Source organism: Lepisosteus platostomus, chromosome 28, assembly GCF_059453375.1.
Source record: "Lepisosteus platostomus isolate fLepPlt1 chromosome 28, fLepPlt1.hap1, whole genome shotgun sequence".
NCBI lineage: Eukaryota > Metazoa > Chordata > Actinopteri > Semionotiformes > Lepisosteidae > Lepisosteus > Lepisosteus platostomus.
Window position 1 is genome coordinate 6220923 of NC_142638.1, and position 20731 is coordinate 6241653.

Genomic DNA, 20731 nt, shown 5'->3' on the forward strand with positions numbered 1-20731 from the left:
AGTATCACACAAGAGAGGCCAAAGGGGCCCCCGTTTTCAATTAACAGGATCTTAATTTTGCAAAGTGCAAGTAGCTTAATTTCCGTACAGCAGTAAGCACAGCCCAGCAGCGAGCAGGAACCCTGCTCTGTGCTGTTGGTCACCTCACACGTCAGGCAACATTTCGCTTCCTCCTTCCTCTCCAGCAGTTCCCTCCAGGTTTTGCAGATTTTTCACAATCTGAAAGCGGGTTGGCCGCGGATGTCATTGGGTTACAGTAGAGCTGGTTAAGGAAGTATCTGCCTGCTCTCCCCCACTGGCACATGAGATTAAGATGCGCTGAATTTGCTTTCAGCTCTGGAGGGCTGGGAGATGCTCGTGTGTGTTTTGGACTGAGTGTCTAACTGACTGATGTGCCTCCTCTTCAGACTAACTCACTGCCTGTGCTTGTGGCTGTTTTGTTTTCTCTCCTTGCATGGTGTGGTGTGGACATGCTCTGCCTTCCTGCTGTGGCTGGGCTAGGGACCATACCTGGTGCACGGAGAACAGAAGCGGGACGGGCCTCTGTCTGACAGAACCGGGCTTCACGACTACCAGGGTGACCCAGGGGGCAAACAGCACCACCACCAGCTGTACCTGCGCGCGTCGCGGGCGCAGTCACGGGGCGGGGGGGGCCGCGGGCTGTCGAGGCAGGACACCTTCGACTCGGAGACGCAGGGCAGCCGCGACTCGGCCTACACCGAGGCGGGGGACTCCTGCATGGACATCGAGACGGACCCGTACGAGGAGCCCGACCCGTACCGCGGCGGGGCCCGGCTGCACCTCAGCCAGCACCAGCACCGCCAGGCCTCCTGGGAAGACGAGGGCGCCGAACCTGACCAGGAGAACCTCAACCGGGCCGCCCTGCACGAGCAGCAGAACCGCGCCAAGGTCCGAGAGAGGTACTGCCAAAGCCAGGAACCCAGCGAGCCCAATCTGGGCCGCAACAAGAACCAGGAGGACTGGGGAAGAGACGTCTACATCCGCTAGTCTGGCAGACCGGCTGACAGACTGATGAGCAGAGAGCATCTCATTCTCGAGGGCAGAGGTACAAGTGGACAAGGGACGAGCTGCAGTGCTAACAAATCTAAAAGTAATTTTACTAGAGCCTAAGTTATTCAGCTTTCTCATTCTAGAGCCCTTGCTGACTTAGAACAAAAGAACATTTTTGCCAGGCTCCTATAAAATCACATTTTGTAGCACTGTACACTACGAAAGGGTGCAGTAAGGATGAACTGGGGTGAACAAATTCGTACGAGTTGCGGGGCTTATGCCAGGGAAGGCTCAATGATCTGGCACCTGCTGGATGTAACCTCGGGCAGCTCTTCAAGATGTAGCACATGCTTTTCAAAGACACCTTGGTTTTTTTTGGGGGGGGGGGTTGGGAATTGGGTGGCAAGGTTGAGTTGATCTTGCAGGACGTTTTCTCCGCAGATTGATATTGGAGACACTTAACATGGGTGTGTTTGGTAGCAATGTAAACAAAACAAAAAATCATTGATTCACGGCATCTGGCTTTCACACCTCAAAGTTTAGAATCGTCAAGAGTTTGATGAGTGTCTCTAAAGTTCACTCATCAAAAAAGTGATTTCAGACTCAAGCTCTTCGAAAACTTCATCAGTGACATTGAACAAGAAAAGGAGCATTAAGGTTTTAGAGGTTTATTTTTCACTTGGCCACGAAACTAACGTCGGCCAATATAAAGGCCCGTGGATTTCAGCTGATGGCACAAGCCGATTTCTCATTGTTTTCGGATCTTGTTCTCAATTATTTCTTTGTCGTTGGGGTGAACGTCCAAGAGAGCTGGAGCAGGTTTCGGGCTAGGACAGCGTCTGTACTCTGTGACTCAGACTCCGCTTCTATCCAGTGGCTTTTTGGGTGCCAACCCCCCCCCCCCACACACACACACCCCACCCCCCAAATCCTTGCCTTTCTTCGTTTTATTTTTCTATGAAGAGATTCTCTTAACCCAGCCCTTCGTCTCTGCTCGCAAGTGCAGTACTGCTGGATCCTATCTGCCTTTCCTGGCTGTTCTAGTAACCTGCCAGCAGAGGGAGTTGCAAGCTTTCTTTCTTTCGGAGTCTGTCAACTTCTGCTCAGCATCCGCAGTCACGATGCCCCTTCTCACTTGATCCTGGATTTCTGGTCCTTTGCGGCTCATCCCACGTCTCATCTAAGGCTGTCAGCTAGTTTTACTACCCCAGTATCCCCAGCTGCTCTTCAGTGGATAAGGGACACAGCCTGGGGTTAGTGCTCAGGAGAACAGAGACTTTAACTATGTCTTCTACAGTCCTGTCCAGCCCTGTTTGATTGTGATACACACCTATCTCGCCTATTCTTCTTCCTGGTTTCCGAATTCTGGTTTTGCCCAGGTGCATGTTGCCAGCTCCAAACTCCTCATCTTAGCAAGCTTCTTGCAAGACACTGGGGGGGGAAAAACAAGCTGTTTCCCCATCTCCCAGGATCTCTGTTTTGTTCAGAGATGAATCTGTGTCTTCAGGTGACAGCCTCAACTCACCTTCTTCTGAATACCAACTTCGGGTGCCTGATTGTAGCAAGATTTTTTTTTCACGTTTGTCTTGCAGATTTTATTTAGTTTTTTTTTTATTTAAACTAAAAAAAAAAAAGACAAACTGATCAACCTAATTTTTAAACAAAAACAACAACGAGGGACAAAAAGCAAGCCGGGTGTCTTTAAATGAAGCGGGGGAGTAGTGTGAGAATAGGAGCTGCTCTTCTCAGTGCTGATTATACACAAACAACAGACATGGAGATACAGGTGCCACATCTCAGTGCCTCGGTCCCGCACCTCAGTAACGCACGGACACCAGGATGGATGGGAGAGGAGAACGGGTTTTCCCATCACGCTGGACACGCGGACACACTGCCACCGGACACTCGGACACACTGCCACACGCCCGTCTTGGGAACGAGGGAGCTGGACTCCACCTGAACACGTTCCGTGGGGATGAGGTGTCAGCCACACTGACTGCTTGACAAGGGTCGCCCAGACATCTGATTGTCTTTATTAGGATGTTAGAATTCCCTGCCTTTATGGAACTGGCATGTGTGTAAACTTTTTTTTAAAAAAAAGAACAGCAGGAAAATCAAATGTGAAAGATGCCAGAGCTGTCAGAGTGATTCTCAGAGCTGTCTAACTTAATTATCTCTTAGTGCATTGCTATATACAATAACTGGAGTCGGAATATCTGTGTTAAGCGTTTAGAAATTGATGATTTGTTTTTAAAAAGGGCCCATTTCTCTGCTAAATTAGGGTATGTTGACAGGACTTCAGCCAAAATATAGCATTTGTAGTTCGTTTTTATGCAGAAGTTCAAAAATACAGTTGACAATTGACCAAACATGCTACTGAGAATGTAAATAGGTGTCCTGCAAGCCTGGGCACTGTTGTAAAGCCTTTGAAACAGCTGGTGCACTGGTATGAGTATCCACTACAGCGCTTTGTTGCTTTGACGTGAAGTTGCGCCAACTTTTAAGTCAAAGCTATGTGCATTAACTTCACCATGGTTTACTTACGGTTTGTACAGTGATCTGGGCTAAATCAGTATTAAAGCCCAGCAAACTTACCCACAGGTGTCAACAAAAATTATTCAGGACTGTAAGCAAAATTTTTCCTCACTTTCCTGTTCAGTCACATTGAAGTCTTGGAGCTGGAGAATTGTTGGCCCTCTTTAATGATGTTGTGATAGTGTGTTCTTTGTGTATGGAAGCCCAAACCTCCAGGTTCTGTTAGAAACCAAAAGAAGACTCAGGGTTTGAGTCCGCTCGGTGGATCAGAACTGCATGATTTCTGAAATGGGCTCTGGGGTGCAGGATTTGAGGCCTTGATGCCTGCTTTCTCCAAGGCTTACTCTCACTTAACAAGCTGTGAAAATCAAGCCCTTTCGACTCCATCGTCTGTCATTAGCGCTACATACCAGCACCTCAGTGGATCCCAGCGCGAATGTAGTAACTGCATTAAAGGCGTGGTCCAGGACTCTGAACTGAAACTCTAGCTTATAGGCTCACAGCAAGCTGGAGTTTTGTTTCAGTCATTATTGTGATAATTGTGGGTTAAGGCCCCTTACTGCCATGTTCTCCTAGCTTTCTTCCCCTCTGTAATGGTTTCAAAGGTGAAACCAATTCACAGACTTAATGTAGAAAAGAGGGACTAGTGATCAGTCTCACCTTTGCAAATATTTGCAAGCTTGGAATGATTTTGTCTTCAATCCTTTGCGGTACATTTGCTAAATTAGTAATCAGGATAAAAAGGCTCTGATGATGCGGGGCCCATGTGTTTTGTATCATGTCTTACTGTTTAATGTATGCATAACGGAAGTACACAGTTTCAAGCCTATATACTGTATACAGTAAGTAAATAAGTGCCTGTTTGTGATGAGTTACTGTTAAGGGTATGGTCATGATGTTAACTTTTCATGAATCCGATTAGGAAATGACCCATTGTTAGTTAAGATGTAATTTTTCATGTTTCTTCTGAAGTGTCAACCTTACGGCATGCACGGATTTATCTGAAGTTTAGTGTTAGGCACCTGGCTGCATGTTACCTTGCTGAAGCATGGAACCTGGAAATGTCTCTGTACATAGCCTAAGGAACTAAGGTCTCTGGGTGAAACAAAATCCTGGCATGTTGGCAGAAAATTGCAAAAGAAATGGGAGTTTCAGATCTCTACCGATTTCAGATAAGTCATTTCAGATCTCTGCAATGGTGACAAACCTCCACTATCCCAAGTATTACTGTTTTCTGAATGTCTGCCCTCCTACGACAAGGGCATTTTACTGAGTCTACCAACTGAGAGAAGCTGAAATTGTTTGTCTCACTGTGTGTGTCTGAGCACGTCTGAGTACCTGCACTGGAGATCAGTCTGAGCCCACTCTGCAACAGCAGTGATGTGCAGAGGATAGTGGTCCTGAAAAGGCGAAGTAAGAAACGTTACTGCTCTACAAGGTCCTAGACGCAGGTTGCTATCATCACTCAGCCAGATGTCCGCACACCATTAGTAAGTGGCCAAGAAGGCTCCAGGAGCACAGAAACATGCTCACAATAGGCCGCCGACAGGGCTAAACTCTCTGTCCATGAGGAGAGACAGAAGAGTCACAGAGGCACCTTCATCAGCCCATTGCAAAATTTTACACAACACAGCAGTTGCTGTCCATTGGAGACCTCTGTGATCAACTGCCTTTCTGAGCACACTTTCCCCTGACCAGCCCAAACACAGGCAACTTGGACCAGTTACCATACAATGTGGTTATAACGTAACAAAAGAATAAAACAGCTAAATAACCACAAATCCTTTACATGAAAACCTTTTTTAAAATCCAAGTCTTCATTAAGTCCAGAAAGTGGGGAAAATACAGTATTTAGTCCAGAATGCCTGGCATCCTTTTCTTAACCGTTCAGACTACCTGATCTAATGGTTTTTATTGACGAATTCAGTGTCTTTACCAAGACAGAGAGAGATGGAGCTGAGCTTCACTGAACTGTACTGAAACAGGATTCTTAAACTCTTTTCTAAATATGGTGCTCCTGTGTCCTAGTTTTAGTTTCGGAACGCAACCCTTTTAGAAGAATGTTTTTTATAATGCTTTTTTATAATGCTTTTGCCCTTTTTTAAAACAAGTTATATTAAAGTAAAATTACATTAGAAGCCCACATATTCTTGAACTGTCACCAGGTTTCAAGGCTGTATTTTCACAGAGGGAGGCCTTTCTCGTGATCACACTGGCTTCCTGTTGGACTGCGGACAGTGAGCAGGCTCCTGGTCCCTGCTGTTGCATCTTTCAGACGTGCTCCTGACACACTCAGAGAAACAACAAAGAAAATCACTTCTTAAGATGGTCCATCTCGAAGGAAGGCTTTGATTAGATCAGAAGGGTGTAAATTACCTGGCCTTCAAGAAGTGTATCCTTGTGTTGCTCCTGTTTCACACAGGAGAGCAGATGTGTCTGTTCTCCACTTTGACACTCTGGAACTATGAATCGTAGTGCAGATCCTGTTGGGCTGCAAGTGCAATCTGTATCGAGTGCTTCAGGCTCAGAAATGGGGGATCCTTACCGGACTGTGTCAAAGAGAGCAGGGCATAAATACAGACCACCTAGCTGCTCCTACCTCACTGCAACTCACAATAAGGCAAAGCTCACACAGCCTCCTGGACCAAATACTATAGTAAATCCATGGTGGGAATTTCTGTTTATGTGCATTAAAGCCTGGGTCATGTTTCTAGCTGACGGTGGCCTGGATTTCCCAAGCAACACCGCACGATGGGCTCAGCATCTCCTGGGGCAAGGGCTGGGACTGGTTTAGTCACAGAAACAATGACCTTTGAGCCTTCCCACGTGCCTGCAGAATCATGGCGACATCACTGAGGGACAGGCCTCTCCTCCAGTCAGTGCTTTACCTCCTGTATGTCGCTCCAGAGCTTGTCGCTCGTCAAATCCTGACGGACCTGACGTCTGGGCATGTCAGGGGAGCCTCTGAACTTCCTTGTTCTCCCCTTCTGGGCTCAGGGGCCGTCGCTGTGAAACAACTACCACTACTGCCAAACTCATTGGATTCATAAGAACAATTGGTGGTTGGATAGACAAGAGGAGGTTCCTTCCACTGTCTTGTTTGTGAGTGTATGTCGCTTGAATAGGAAAATTTTATTTAACTATTGGCCATTTAGGTGTTTAGTTATTCAGCTGGAGCCTGTCTGGAGCTAGTCAGACAGTTACAACGCATTAAAATTCCTGTCCTTGCCCCTCTCGGTCTCACTGCTGCAGACCCCCTGGGCCTGGCCTTATAACATAGAGTTTGTTGCAGTCAGGTGAGTGGCAGTATGGTTTGGGATTTCTGCTCTGCAGGCACCACTAGGCCTGTAATAGTTTTGAGAGTCTGTAGTGCCAATGATGCCACAGTGCCATACTTCAGTCGTTCTGTTTTGCCAACTGCTCTGTGTACCAGGACAATACCCAGCACACTGTTTGACGATTGCCGTTCTCATAACACAGCTATCTGATGAGCTAGAGCATTAGAATAAGATCAAAACGGGATCAGTCAGCCGTCTTGAGGTGCACAAGAGGGTATTTGGCCACGCCTTGACATTTTCAGGTGAAACAAGAGCTTTGAGAACAGTGCACCGCTCAGATATCGATAGGGTCCAAGACCTATTCTCACATTATTAGATACAAATGATCTCAATTGATTGTATTCCTTTGAACAGGTACATATTAACTTTATTCTACATCATATACGTATTAATCTATGGAGAAAGGCAAACTCATTGTGCCTGATTTAAGAAAGGTGAATTTTCAGGGCTTTACTAGCACCATTGTTTTCACATTTTCTAAGACAAAACTGGCTATAAACGACATAATTAACTTGGAATAAGCATATTTTGTGTGCCGTTTATCACTGGTTCTGTTGATCGAATGGGTGGTATTTTTTTATCATGGCAAAGCCCACATTGGAACAAAAAAAAGCTTTGATAATCCCCTGTGGTTTACAGCTCAGAGCCTGCCTATTGTCTACTGACTCTTATATAAACTACTGAATATTTAGCTTTGTCTCTGCAAAGCCACTGCCAACAGACTTTGCCTGCTGATGTACATTTGCACACTTGAGAAAAACACTATTCAGCTACCCAATGGCTGGGTGAACTCCCTGGCATAAACCAGGCCAGCTGTCTCACACACCCTTGATGAGATGTGCACCCCTCTCTACTGAGCGGCACCAGGGCCTTTATTAAAGTACTCATTGGACAGTCGGTCCTCACAAATGCAAGAGCCCTGGGATCACCTACCGCAGGGGAACGTGTGGACACAACCAGGGAAGAGGCAGCGTGATGGATGGGGAACGTAGGGACGTGTTTAACACTTGGACATGATCAGAATCCAACAGGGCAATTGCTCTGCTGTTTCCAAAAGTGCAAGAACATCTCATGGAAAGTGTCCACTCCCGGACCCGGAGAGCTCCGGTCTCGTGGGTTATTTAGGTGACTGTTAAAACTGTTCTCACAATAGCCACGGAACAGTTCATTTGTCAGGCAGACGATTCATTAATTTAAAGTCTAAGTGATTTTGAAATCATTTGGACAAAAGTCAGAAGACTTGATCAAGGGGTTGATAGAACATTCTGATTTTTGTCCATGTAGTTTTGAAATGAATTTAAGATGACGTGGCAACAATGATTGAGGACCGTTGCTGTCAAATGCTTAATAGAGCAGCAACAAGTGGATCCTAATCTGTAGTAACAGATTTAGGATGACGAATAAGATTCACTGGACTGGAACCTTCCACACCCCTTAAAACGGGGAATAGTTCATCCTTACTTTGTGTTAGTTTACTTCCACCTTGTACGTGGTTATCCAGACATTGGCTTATCTGAACATGCTATTCCATTCTCTAAAGACATCCACCTGTATACGTAGATACCTTCATCGTATCTACTGCATCTTCCCTGTGGTGAACCTCTGTGTGGGTTTCTCAGCCTGTTCCTTATGTTTTCTGTTGCTCTTGTTGCAACAGAATCAAGCACCTTTCTAAACTGATCCTCGCTCAGCAGCATGAGCCAGTGGTTTCATTTTTGAAAGATTTAGCGCCTCTTTGTGTTGCTGCGCTGTTTGTGCAACACATCTCACACATGGTGTCAACAGCTGCACTGGTTTGAAGCCTAGGATAACTCTCCAGCCCTTTCGTCCCCCTGCCCTGGGACAATGTTTTACAACAAATCTCATTTATGTTTTACTACCTGTGACTTTGTATAATTTATGGTGTAAAGTACTGAGAGTGTAACCAATCGTATATATATAAATATATATAAATACAAAAAATAATGAATTTATTTAAATGAAGAAAAAATATGAATGACTTTTCTTTTTTGATGCTGTTTTGTTTTCTTTGGGAATGTTAGAAAACTTGCTTCAGTGTTTGTACAATATTTATAATTTATTGAAATGGTAACTGTATTAAACCTGATATTTGCTATCTGCTGATTGTATACGAGAAAAAGAAATTGCGATTGCATGTTCTCAATCTGTCTCTTGTAGGGAGGTTAAGGAACAAATACAACTATTTATAATTATCCTGCATTTTTAAAAAAAAACAATTGATCCATTTCAGCGTTCCCTCCCCAAACCCGTTAAAAATATTGATTGTGTCCTTTTAATAAAAAGGTGACGTTTGCCCAGTTTTGAGTAAAACTCCACTGACTCTGTCCTGCCACGCAGCCTCACTCTGCCTTCCACAAAATCTCCAAAACGATGTGGTTAATAATAATCTTTAATTTATATAGCGCCTTTTATGACACATCATCTCGGGGCACTTCACGATAAAACAAAGCAAGAGCATCAGATGGACATTTGTGTGCACAGTTCAATGCAGAAAACTACACCAAATTCAAAGCTGCAGTATGAAAGGAAGTATCCAGGCAGGATGTGAAGGTGCTGACTGATCATTCCACAGGGGCAGAATAACAGGGTAGAGAAGCTGGTCAGCCTGGTTCCCTGCTGGGAACTGACAGAAAGCTGATTCAAAAGAGAACAAACGCTCTTTTGTGTAGGTGTGCAAGGAGGCAGTGGTTCACTGATGTAGTCCGCAGACAAACTGTTAAACCCACGAAAGGTGAGCAACAGTATTTTAGATTTAATTCTGGAATCCACAGTGAGCCAGAGTAGAAAATCTGAAACCGGAGCAATGATCCCATAGGTTTAAGTTTGAGCCCAGATCCCCACAGCAGAATACAGTGAAGAAATGGGAAGAAAAGCAAAAATAAAAACTGATGCTGCCATACATAATTCTGGAATATCTTATTTAAGATATCAAATGGTAATCGAGCATAACTATCTTCATAACACCTAGCTGGGCTCGTAACTGCTTGCTCTGTCAATTCATCTTGTGTTTTCCCTGTGTATCAGGCTACAAAAGCCTCAGGAAGGAAGCAGGTGGGAAGACGTACACAGAAGTCCGATGCAGCAGGCAATTTTAACTACCTGTCATTCCGAGACACCTGTTCTTTTCCATTGAGCACCTGGTAGATTTTTCGTGACGTTTTTTCAGTCGAACGCACTCACATGTTGGCGGGAGAATTCCGAAATTATTGGATCCGTTACAGGTTATCATTTTTTAAAAATTCTCTCCTAACTTGATTTTTGTAAATGTATTGAAGGAAACGGTCATTTATTTGCAAGTACAGTGTTTAGAGACGCTTCCAGCAAGGACAGGCTGTCTTCCACAGCTACTGCTCTCCTAAAGGAGAATTCAAGCTATGACAGTTCCAATGGTTATTTTGCACTATAGGTTTTGCAGTTTATGGTTTTACCTTTGAATAGAGGAACATTTTCCTTAATTTGACCATGGTTTTATCCGTAGCATGGTATATCTCAGTGAATGTTCATAAAGCACACACCTGATTTTTGGAAGAAGACAGTCACAGTTTGGAACAGACTTCATTTCCTTTCAGAATGTAAAACCTGATGAAAAATAGTCCCTAGACTGGGAATGGAAACAGAAACTGGACAAATGCAGGAAGACTGTGCTACGCAGATAGAGGCTCAGTGGACACAGGCACGCCTTGCCCAGAGAGGACAGGCTGTGCTCCCGTTGCTAGCAGGGAGAAACCCAGACAGAGATGCACTGCAAGAAACTCTGGAGTTAACCATTTGTCCCCAAAAGAACGAATCTAATCCCAAAATTCCCACAGCTGCAGTTCCTGTCCTCCTGGAGGAGTGGGAGGAATCCCAACAGAACTGAAGTCCAGTGTGTGATTTTCTGTCATCACCTGAGGAACAGAGTGAGCCTGTCACATAATAGTTATTGGCCTGAATGTTTGTAAATGTTCAGCAATTATTAGCGCCTGATAACACTATTTACTGGTCATGCAAAAACGAAGCTCTTTAAACTTGATTAGTGCAAGGAAAAACAAAGGACAAATCGGAAATAGTTTTTTATCTGCTTTTCTCCTTAAACGGTGAGAGTTGGTTAGCTTTCTAACATAGCACCTGATATACATGTATTGTAAATGGGTTTACAAAAGGTAACCATGGTCTTATTAAGAAGCTATTTCTTAGAAGGAAAACTGCAGGTGTGTAGTTCCAGAAACTTTTTATCGTAAATCACTGCCTTCGACACTTTCGTTACTTTAAAAATTTCCCCCGAGTAATTCCCTAGTCCTCTGAACAAAACAAACAACTCACGTGACAAAAATTCCCCTAGAAGAGGAGAAAAAGGTGGAGCACCATCCCGCCCCGCCCCCTCTGCAGATCAACTTAACTTGGTATGGTTGTAACCGGCACAGTAGCCAATCACGAATCTTATGCTGTTTAGACCACACCCACTCGGAGTTACTGACTATGCGTGTCCGTTGACCACGCCCCCCTGCGCGTTTCCGTGCACGCCCGTGTTCCGTGACGTAGCGATGTGCCTCAGGCAGCCGGGCTTCCCAGACGTCGGCAGGAGGAGAAACGCAAAAGGTGATGTCATAGAATTGAAACGCGCTCGAAACTTTCCTGTTGACTTTGCTCATAAATGCATTTTCTTCCCCTGTTGACATTCATTTGAACTGAATCAGCTCGGCTGTCGCAGGCGGAACGTGTGTGCATATTATATTTATATTTTATCGTGTGGGCTAGTTGTGTCCTTCTAGCGCTCGGATTTCACGTCAGCCGAAGCGACGTCTGCCCGTTGTGTAGCTGGCTGCTTTAGTTCATTATTGTTTCATTTGATTTGACATTTCCGATCCTGCACCGGTGTCGAGCGGTGTCTCCCGGCTCGGAGTGGAGAAATTAACCGACCTCAGCGGCACTCGAATCGGCTTCGTGTGTTTGGAGACCCCCTCTTGCCTCGCCGGTGAAGCCTTTTTCTACTGACTCTACCGATTTTTGTTTTATTTTCTAAGCATATAAACAAAGACTCGTCACCCAGACAATGGGACTTCTCTTTACGAAATTAATGACAATCTTCGGAGACAGAGGTAAGAATTTTAATTGCTACCGTGTTTAACGCCGTGTCGCGGCGTAAAGGTGTCAGACTCCAGTACCAGAGAGCCAGTAACAAACACGGGCTCTGATGCCCACAAAATAATCGTAGAAATTGGTTAAAAGTCCCATGTTTTACATTGACAGCGATTACATAATATATATATGGTATATACTCATCAGTTTTACATGACACTGGAATATCATCGAGATTTAAATAAAGTCGCTATTACAATGCGCCGAAGTAGTGATACGTTTCTCTTTTTGCTAAGCGAGGGAGGGTGTCACTGAACACGGTGATCAGTTATTGTTGCAGGAGCTAATTAAAGAGCCCCTGGCGATTTCAAAACTCTAATGCTAAATTATTCACAGCAAGAGGAAAATGACGGCAGCTGGTGAAGAAAAAAAAAAGTTCAGCGTCCAGTCGTTGCAGTCACAATGTGGAAGGCCTTTATTATTGTATATTTATATTTTTTTTAAAAAAAATCACTTGCTTACATGATGTTGCATGAACACAGTTAGGCTTCTGAGGAAGAGAAAAGCTTCAAAGCAGTTGAAGCTGAAAGCTTAGAGTTCCCCCGGACAGCAGCGGAGGTCGGAGCCCTCAGAGCTCGGTGAAGGTTTAAGGCTGTAAAGCAGTTTTGTCTGAGCCGTGCACAGCCCCGGCAGCTGCTCGGAAGGAGCCCAAGTCGGAGGGACCGTGTCTCAAAGATCCCGTGTGACCGAGGCCTTCGGGGACAGATGTTCCGGAAGCGGTTGCTATGGCAACGCTCCTGTCCTCCGAGGACGCTTGACCTCCGACCCCTGGGCCGGACTCCGCCTGCCCCTGGGACCACGGCGACAGATGTGACATCCTCGGGGTCGGGGCAGGGATCCGGCGAGTCTGTTTCCAGCGTGATGACAGTGCCGCCTGCAGCTGCTTGTCTGTTTCCGGCGCTCGCCGCTGTGCTGTAATTCCCAGCGGTGTTGAGAGCAGCTCTCCTCCGAGCCCTGCCTGTCTGTCTGGAGTGCCTTGCAGAGTGTCCTGGGCAGTAGCACACTTGGAATTCTTCTAACTGAGCTGACTCATAGCTTTGAAACTGGACAATGATATCCGCTGGGTCATATAGAGAAAATGTCCTAGGTTTGACGGTAGGAAGTCTGTCTTATGACCTCTGAGTACGATTTCGTTGTGACGGGCCTGCGATGTAATTCCTTTTTACAAGAGGGAAAACTTCCTTCAGGCTTGTTCATCGCACCACTGAGGTCTAAGGTCTGAGGTCTGCTTTAAGGACGGGGAGAAAGAGCTTCAGGGCTTCTTGGTTAGTACTTCTGGGGTTGTTCCTCCAATAGTAACTAACCTTTCTTCTCCAGAGGAATGTCGTGGAGGTGGCAGAGTCTGAGCTCTGCCGATAGGGGGCAGCAGACGCTGCCAGTCTCACTCATGTCGCTGCTGTGCTCTGACGCTTCCGTTTTCCGTTCACAGAGCACAAGGTGATCCTTGTAGGACTGGACAATGCAGGCAAGACCACCATCCTCTACCAGTTGTGAGTAGAAATCACTACTTCATTTCATGACTCCTTAAGATTTTTTTTTTCCATTCACGCAGAATCTTTTATATCATGAAATTAGGTTGCTGTGTTCCTCAAATAATAGTGATTCCTTACACTTGCATAGCCTTTTTCTTGACACTTGACTCAAAGTGCTGTACAGATAGTGGGGACTCCCCTCCACCACCACCAGTGTGCAGCCCCACCTGGATGATGGTTCAGTATGCTCCCCACACACCAGCTCTCAGTGGGGAGGGGAGCAGAGTGATGAAGCCAGTTCAGAGATGGGGATTATTAGGAGGCCATGATTTGTTAAGGCCAGGGGGAAATTTGGTCAGGACACCAGGGTTAACACCCCTCCTCTTTTGGAGAAATGCCTTGGGATTTGTAATGACCACAGAGAGTCAGGACCTCAGTTTTACATCTAACCCAAAGGGCAACACCTTTTTTTGCAGTATTGTGCTCTTCTACTGTGTACGTCACTGCACTGGGGCATTAGGACCCACACAGACTGCAGGGTGAGCGCCCTCTATTGGCCCCACTAGCGCCGCCCCCAGAGCCCCAAGAGCCCCCAAAGTCTGATTACTGAGCCCTTTCTTTCAGGTCCAATGCGTGTGAGGTTTTATACCCACTTACCCCCTGGTGCATGGTTTTGGAATCCTCTGGGCATTGACCTTCCCTCTCTGTGCTAGTATCTGTGTGGCATTGACCCCCGTGAATGGACTGGCTGCCTATTTTTAACTGTGTGAAACGATCTCCAGTTTGACACGGTACCAACATGACGACACCAGTGCAGCACGATTCAGCTGGGATCTGAGCACGTGCTAGCTGGTTCCCACTTCCCCTCCGTCTCTCTCCTTGCACTCTGTTGACGTCTCCTGTATTAACACGCCCCCCCCTCCTCTCCTCTCCTCTCTCAGCCTAACGAAGGAGGCAGTCCACACCTCGCCCACCATCGGCAGCAATGTGGAGGAGATCTCCGTGCGAAACACCCGCTTCCTGGTGTGGGATATCAGCGGTCAGGAGAACCTACGGGCCACCTGGAGCGCCTACTACTGCAACACTGAGGTACAGCCCCCAGCACACCGCAGTGTGGCCTCACGGCCATCAAAACTCCGGCTCGCCTTCTTCAGGCCTGTAGCAAATGCTCACCCTGCTGTCTCTCTCCCTCCTCAGATTGTGATCCTGGTGGTGGACAGCACTGACCGAGAACGGCTCACGCTCACCAAGGAGGAGCTCCACAGGATGCTTGCGCATGAGGTACGCCACCGGGTGGCGCTGTGGGCTATGTGGATTGGTCTGTCACCGAGAGGGCCTTCGACGGGCCAGTGAGTGAGAGTACAGACAGTGCTGGCACTGGGCAAGGGGTGTCCCCAAGGCTGAGGGCTACAAACTCAACACGAGTCCCTTGCGAACAAGGATGCATAACACAGAGACTCACGGCGAACAACTTCAGTGGGAAGCAGTAGGTTCAGAAGAGAGGGTTAGGAAAAAACAAACCAAGCAAAAACAAGTTACGTGTCGGTACAGAGTCCCTCCCTCCTCTCTCCCTCTCTGACCTCTCCCCTCCTGAATTCTCCCCCCTAGGAGCTCCAGAACGCAGCTGTGTTGATCTTGGCCAACAAGCAGGACATGAAGAACTCCATGACTGCCTCCGAGATCTCCAGCTGCCTGACCCTGAGCTCCATCACTGGTCACTCCTGGCACATCCAGGCCTGCTGTGCCCTGACTGGAGAGGGGTGAGTCCCAGGGAGCGTGCGTGACCGCGGTCCGGTCCGGTCCGGTCCAGAGCGAGGCTGGGAGGCTTCCAGCGAAAGCCAGGGCTCTGCACAGAGGCCTCTGTCAGTCGGCAGATCAAGTGGGCTCCCTCTGTAGGTGAAGCTTTGGGACCCTTTACGCTAATAAACTCCGTATAAACGCAGTGAATTCAGTGGACTGAAAGGCTGTGTTGGGTGAAGCAAGGAAAGAATGGACAGATTCAGGTATAAATGTTGGTGGCAGCGTGGAGAGGGGTGGAGCGGACTGAGAGAGAAAACAGTGTGTGAGAGGCAGAGGTGAGAGCTGGCTTACAGTACAGATGGGGGGCTGAGGGGCTGGTATCTGGATTCAGCTCAGTTCACTCAGAAGCCGGGGATTCGGGTCTTCCGCTGTGCGGGTGTGTTCCCTGACCGCTGTGTCCACTGCTCTCCCGCAGCTTGCTGGCCAGCCTGGACTGGATGAGGTCCCGGGTCCTAGCGAGCTAGGCCCCCGCTGCCGCCCCGAGATGCCGGCGCGCGGCGCTGGAAGGAACCGATTTCCGCGGCCGAGCAGGAGCTGCTGGTCCCTGTGACCTGGAACCGACTCCCGGCTGAGCCGGGCAGGACTGGAGTTGCTTTTCTGCGCATCGATCAGTATTTCTGCCGGCCTGGGTTCTGCACAGGCGCTGGGAGTGTTTGTGTGCCCTCACGCTGTGGCAGGGGGGCAGTGTCTGGGCTGGGCCTGGGGAGAGAGGGGTCCGGGGGCAGAGCATCAGCAGCCTGGCCCGCTCCTGAGCTGCTATCACGTGACTTCAGTCCACAGATCTGGTTTACTGCACTTGTGGATCACCATGGATGTCAGTGACTGGCCCATGTGGTCCGTAATACTGACTGTGCCAGCAGGAACTGATCGGCGTGGGTACAGGGGACTGGAATTTTGGTACTGACTTGAGCATGCAGAACTGCTAGCCAGTGTTTGTATCGTCTGTCTAGTTTTGTGCATTGACTTTATTCCAGAGTGTGTGCTGATGAGCCTCATTCTGAAATCAGACGTCTGACTATTGACTTTGAAAACGGGACATGTGCCGCTGTTGTCTGTTTTTAATTTTTACCTGTGAAAATCTATCAGCTTTTTTTCTTTGCACGTGAAGATGATCTCTTTGTCGGACAAAAAGCGTCCTCCAAGTATGTTCTGTGAATTACTCCAGTGTTGCGGGACAATGAGCATGTTGTAAAGGTGTTTTTTTTTTACATGCAAAATAAATGCCAGTGTTACAAGTTGTTTTTTGAAAACCAATGTTGCTGCTGTTTGTTTTTTTTTCCTCCGCAGTGAGGATCCGGCTGTAGCTCTGAAAAGGTTTGACCTGTTTAGAAGCACAAAAAAAAATGGCAGCAATACATAACGAACAGCCACCAGATACTAACCACAGCCAGCATCACATCCGGCCTGTTTGCACATTATCACAGACCCTGCCTGCTGCGTCTGTGCACAGAGTTTGTTTTTTCCACAGGGCCTCTGGAGGTCAGTGGTTTCCCCTGAGTCAGGGAAAGGGATTATGTCAGTGGTTGTCGTAATTATTTCTTTTTTTGCTGAAATCTCAGTGTTTCATTTCGTTGTTGTATGTTGCGGCAGAGGTGATGACAGTTTGGCATGATTTTGTAGAAGGCTGTAGTGATTTGTATGTGGTTGTTAATTATGTACCTTAATGGTTAGACAATGCATGGCATAGCAGAACAAAAACACAACGGGACTGAGGGGGGGGGTACTTAGATTTGAACAGAGGACCTCTTGATCTGAAATCAAATGCTCTACCACTGAGCTATACCTCCATAAGCCTTGGTCTTTCTTCACCTGTACAGGTGATTTGTAGCACCTCATTAAAATGATATGACAATACATGGAAAAAATCATCAACATGGTGTTCACAGATAGGAAACAAAAGTCACATACAGACAGGGCACCCAGATTTGAACTGGGGACCTCTTGATCTGCAGTTAAATGCTCTCTACCACTGAGCTCTACCCCCATGGCTATGGTGTGCTGTCTTGGGTGAGTGTGATCTCACCTACACAGCTGTTGAATTCCTGTACTTTGTTTTATGTGCCATCATATCATTTGCAGTTCCTCAATACAGTGCAAAAAATGAATCTGGGATTGTCAAACAGGGATTTATAGGTTAAAAGAGACAAATGAAGTAAATACAGGATATGATAATGCGGGAGGCACCTTGATTTGCCCTAACCCAGTCACCCTAAACAGGGGGCTGGCTGATTGTTTTAAGCAGTATTACAGTATCTTAGTAAGACAATCAATCCATGTACTTACAGGACACATTTCAAAACGAGATGAGACGTAAAACCGAGGTCCTGACTCTCTGTGGTCATTACAAATCCCAGAGCTTTTCTCGAAAAGAGTAGGGGTGTAACCCCAGTGTCCTGGCTAAATTTCCCACTGGCCTTTACCAATCATGGCCTCCTAATAATCCACATCTCTGAACTGGCTTCATCACTCTGCTCTCCTCCCCACTGAGAGCTGGTGTGTGGGGAGCGTTCTGGCGCACTATGGCTGCCGTCGCATCATCCAGGTGGGGCTGCACACTAGTGGTGCTGGAGGGGATCCCCATTACCTGTAAAAGCCATTTGAGTGGAGTGTCCAGAAAAGCGCTATATAAGTGTAAGCAATTATTATTAATCAAAAGTTTGAGTGACACAGGGGGCACCCGGATTTGAACCGGGGACCTCTTGATCTGCAGTCAAATGCTCTACCACTGAGCTATACCCCCACACTGCTCCGGCTCTTTGTCACCTTTGCCTCAGTGTGATCTCACCTGTACAGGTATCTCGTCTCGCTGCAGTGTTTTATGTGTGATCAAATTATTTGCACTTCCTCTTTGCAATAAAAGGATAATTCATCAAGGTCTGGTGTTGTCAACATGGTATTAATAAGTAGGGAAAGAGACAAAAGAAGTACGTAGAAAATCAGGACACAGGGGGCACCCGGATTTGAACCGGGGACCTCTTGATCTGCAGTCAAATGCTCTACCACTGAGCTATACCCCCACACATACCTTTGCTACCTCGGGACCCGGCCTAGTTCCTCCACAGTGTTAAATCTGCGACAAAAGCACTGCTCTTCCCCCTACAGAAAGCTGTAACAGCTGACTAATTACTACACGCCGTTATTAACACGCAGGAGGCTGATTTCCGTTTTTCAGAAAGCACCGCGTTATCCGCTTCCGAACAGTGTACATCAGATGTCTGGAAGATACGAGAGCGTCTATTACCCCCCTTTTCTGTGTTCTAAAGTGTTTATTTTTCATTGCGTGTTTGAACTGTACCTCACAGTCTTGTAAGACGTTGCACGTATGCATATATAATGACCTGTATCACTAAGGTGTGATTACGTACGCGGTGCAAGGAAGTTTGAATTTACCACTCGAAACAGGATTTGTAAAAAATCATTAAACTCGGCATGTGAGGCGGAAGTTTGGGTCAAAACATATTATAATATTATTAAATATTGCTCACACGCTTGGTTATATTTACTTCCGTGTTATTGATGAAATGTACCCCGGCGCCGCAAGGTGACAGTATTGCCAAAGAAACGGTGCTGAGGCTGTTGAAGGGAAGAATTTGATCACCATTAAGACGCCGTTTTAATGACACCCCTAACACAGGGCTGGCTGATTTTTTTAAAGCAAAATTAATAAGACAAGATACTGCCTTGGTACCGTCAGACGGAATTACAAATTTGATCAATACACGAAACTAACCAAAAGACGAGAGGTCACAGGGGGCACCCGGATTTGAACCGGGGACCTCTTGATCTGCAGTCAAATGCTCTACCACTGAGCTATACCCCCGACGCAGCAGTCACCGGCGTCTGTGTGTGATCTGCGTGAACAATACCAACGGCCCGTGACAACACAGGAGCGACACTCGTGCACAAGACAGGCGCCGGCAGCGAGATCTGTTGCAGAGAATGTGCACGTTTTTTTTATGTCATTCTGATATCGAATTGTTCGTTGGACGCGATTCTAATATACTAACAACACATACAACATAGTGTTGTCCTTTATATAAATAAACTGATCGCTCAGACGTGGCTGACAGTACTGTACCTCTGCTTTTATTAAAAGAGGTTTAAAACTCCCAGACTGATTCCTTTTATCCCCGTAAGCAACACTTTTTTCATGAAGGTGCTAAACGATTTACACCATTTTACTAAATTTCAACGGGAGCAGATAACACTCTCGAAGGAGCCGGGACCGAACCGGCACCGCTAGTGCAGCAGTCGGGCGTGCTAACCGCTCAGCTACCTGAACGCACGCGCGAGCACTTTACTGCCGCTTCTCTCACGACTGAGACCCTCAGCTGCGGTCTCGAGCGGGCGTCCGCGGGCTAGCCGTAGCCGCTCGAGACGCCGGGAAGCAGACTTTGGAGGTTTGACGGACGGAAAAGGTCAGAAAACGGAGGATTAAACCACGACAGAACAACAACAACAAAAGAAAAAAAAAGGACGAAGGTATGAGGTTATCGTACCACCTCCTGGAACAGAAAGAAAGTTAACGTGGACGTCAAAGATGTGACGGAGGGCGCATTTTGTCTTTATCTTCCAGTAAAACTTTGACAGTTTTCTTGTCCAATTCGGGACGTAGTTTATTTAGGACTTGCTCATTTCAAGTGTAATTTTGCCTCGGCTCGTAATCGACGAATTGTAGTCTGCACTTACGATTCTAACGCACATAATAATGATGGGTGTCCCTGGAGATACGTATATTGTACGTGTCTCACAATCAACAAGACCATACTCTGATTTAAACTGAGGCGAAGCATGGCCACCGTCTTGATAAATAAGGTAACGGGCCTTGGTTTAAGTAGAGTATTACTGATATTATCAGCGTTACCATCCACCCGGTTTCCAGACGGACAGGGTCCCTATTATTAGGAAAACACATAAAACGAAAAACCCCAAACAAATACATTATTTAATACTTATCTGAATAGCTTTAGTATGGTTTCCTGTCGAATTCAGAGTAACAAAAGTCTTCCTGTCACGTTTCAAATGACGTACCCCTGGATCAAGAATGAATAATGAGACAAAGCCTGTTTCTTGGACAGAAATGTCTACAACTAAAAGTAAGAGGAGGTAGGGGAGTCCTAGACCTGATATTGAAATACTGTAAACCTAATTAAGAATTAAACCAAGTCTGTTCCCCCAAACTTTTTGCACACTGATGTCCCTGTCCCATAAATGGCCTTCTAACCTCATGGTGCACCCCAATACGAAACCTGGTCTGGATAGTTCTTTAGGGGGTCAAATATAATGGTTCTGTAGATATTATTTCTTTTGTAGCTAATTAAGGTTGACAGAGCAGTCATCTTCTAGCCTGAGTGCTATACTAAAGCGCTGCAAAGAACAGATTTTAGATTTCAGGTGAGACTTCCTTTGCGCAAGAAGGCATCTGTGCTCATATGG

At 46.5% G+C, this 20731-nt stretch overlaps 2 protein-coding genes and 3 non-coding genes across 8 annotated transcripts in view; 2 read left to right on the forward strand and 3 right to left on the reverse strand.

The window, feature by feature from the left end:
* Positions 1–9202, forward strand: part of cacnb1 (calcium voltage-gated channel auxiliary subunit beta 1) — a 58383-nt gene extending 49181 nt beyond the window's left edge. For all 4 annotated transcript variants that reach the window (XM_088623123.1, XM_088623124.1, XM_088623125.1 and 1 more), the window contains one exon: positions 502–9202. In XM_088623123.1, the coding sequence (XP_088479249.1) occupies positions 502–1008 (507 nt within the window). In that variant the 3' untranslated portion in view covers positions 1009–9202. The remainder of the gene's footprint in view (positions 1–501) is intronic.
* A 2155-nt stretch (positions 9203–11357) lies between these two features.
* On the forward strand, positions 11358–16549 carry arl5c (ARF like GTPase 5C). Its single transcript, XM_088623127.1, has 7 exons — positions 11358–11483; positions 11909–11983; positions 13453–13513; positions 14437–14584; positions 14693–14776; positions 15104–15255; positions 15711–16549. Exons 1-7 carry the CDS (start codon positions 11429–11431, stop codon positions 15757–15759), a joined length of 624 nt encoding a protein of 207 aa, XP_088479253.1. The 5' UTR covers positions 11358–11428; the 3' UTR covers positions 15760–16549.
* Positions 16550–17963: 1414 nt separating this feature from the next.
* Positions 17964–18035, reverse strand: trnac-gca (transfer RNA cysteine (anticodon GCA)). Its single transcript has one exon. It is a non-coding gene; the product is annotated as a tRNA-Cys (tRNA).
* Positions 18036–18240: 205 nt separating this feature from the next.
* On the reverse strand, positions 18241–18312 carry trnac-gca (transfer RNA cysteine (anticodon GCA)). Its single transcript has one exon. It is a non-coding gene; the product is annotated as a tRNA-Cys (tRNA).
* Positions 18313–19043: 731 nt separating this feature from the next.
* trnac-gca (transfer RNA cysteine (anticodon GCA)) lies at positions 19044–19115 on the reverse strand. Its single transcript has one exon. It is a non-coding gene; the product is annotated as a tRNA-Cys (tRNA).
* Between the last annotated feature and the right edge of the window lie 1616 nt (positions 19116–20731).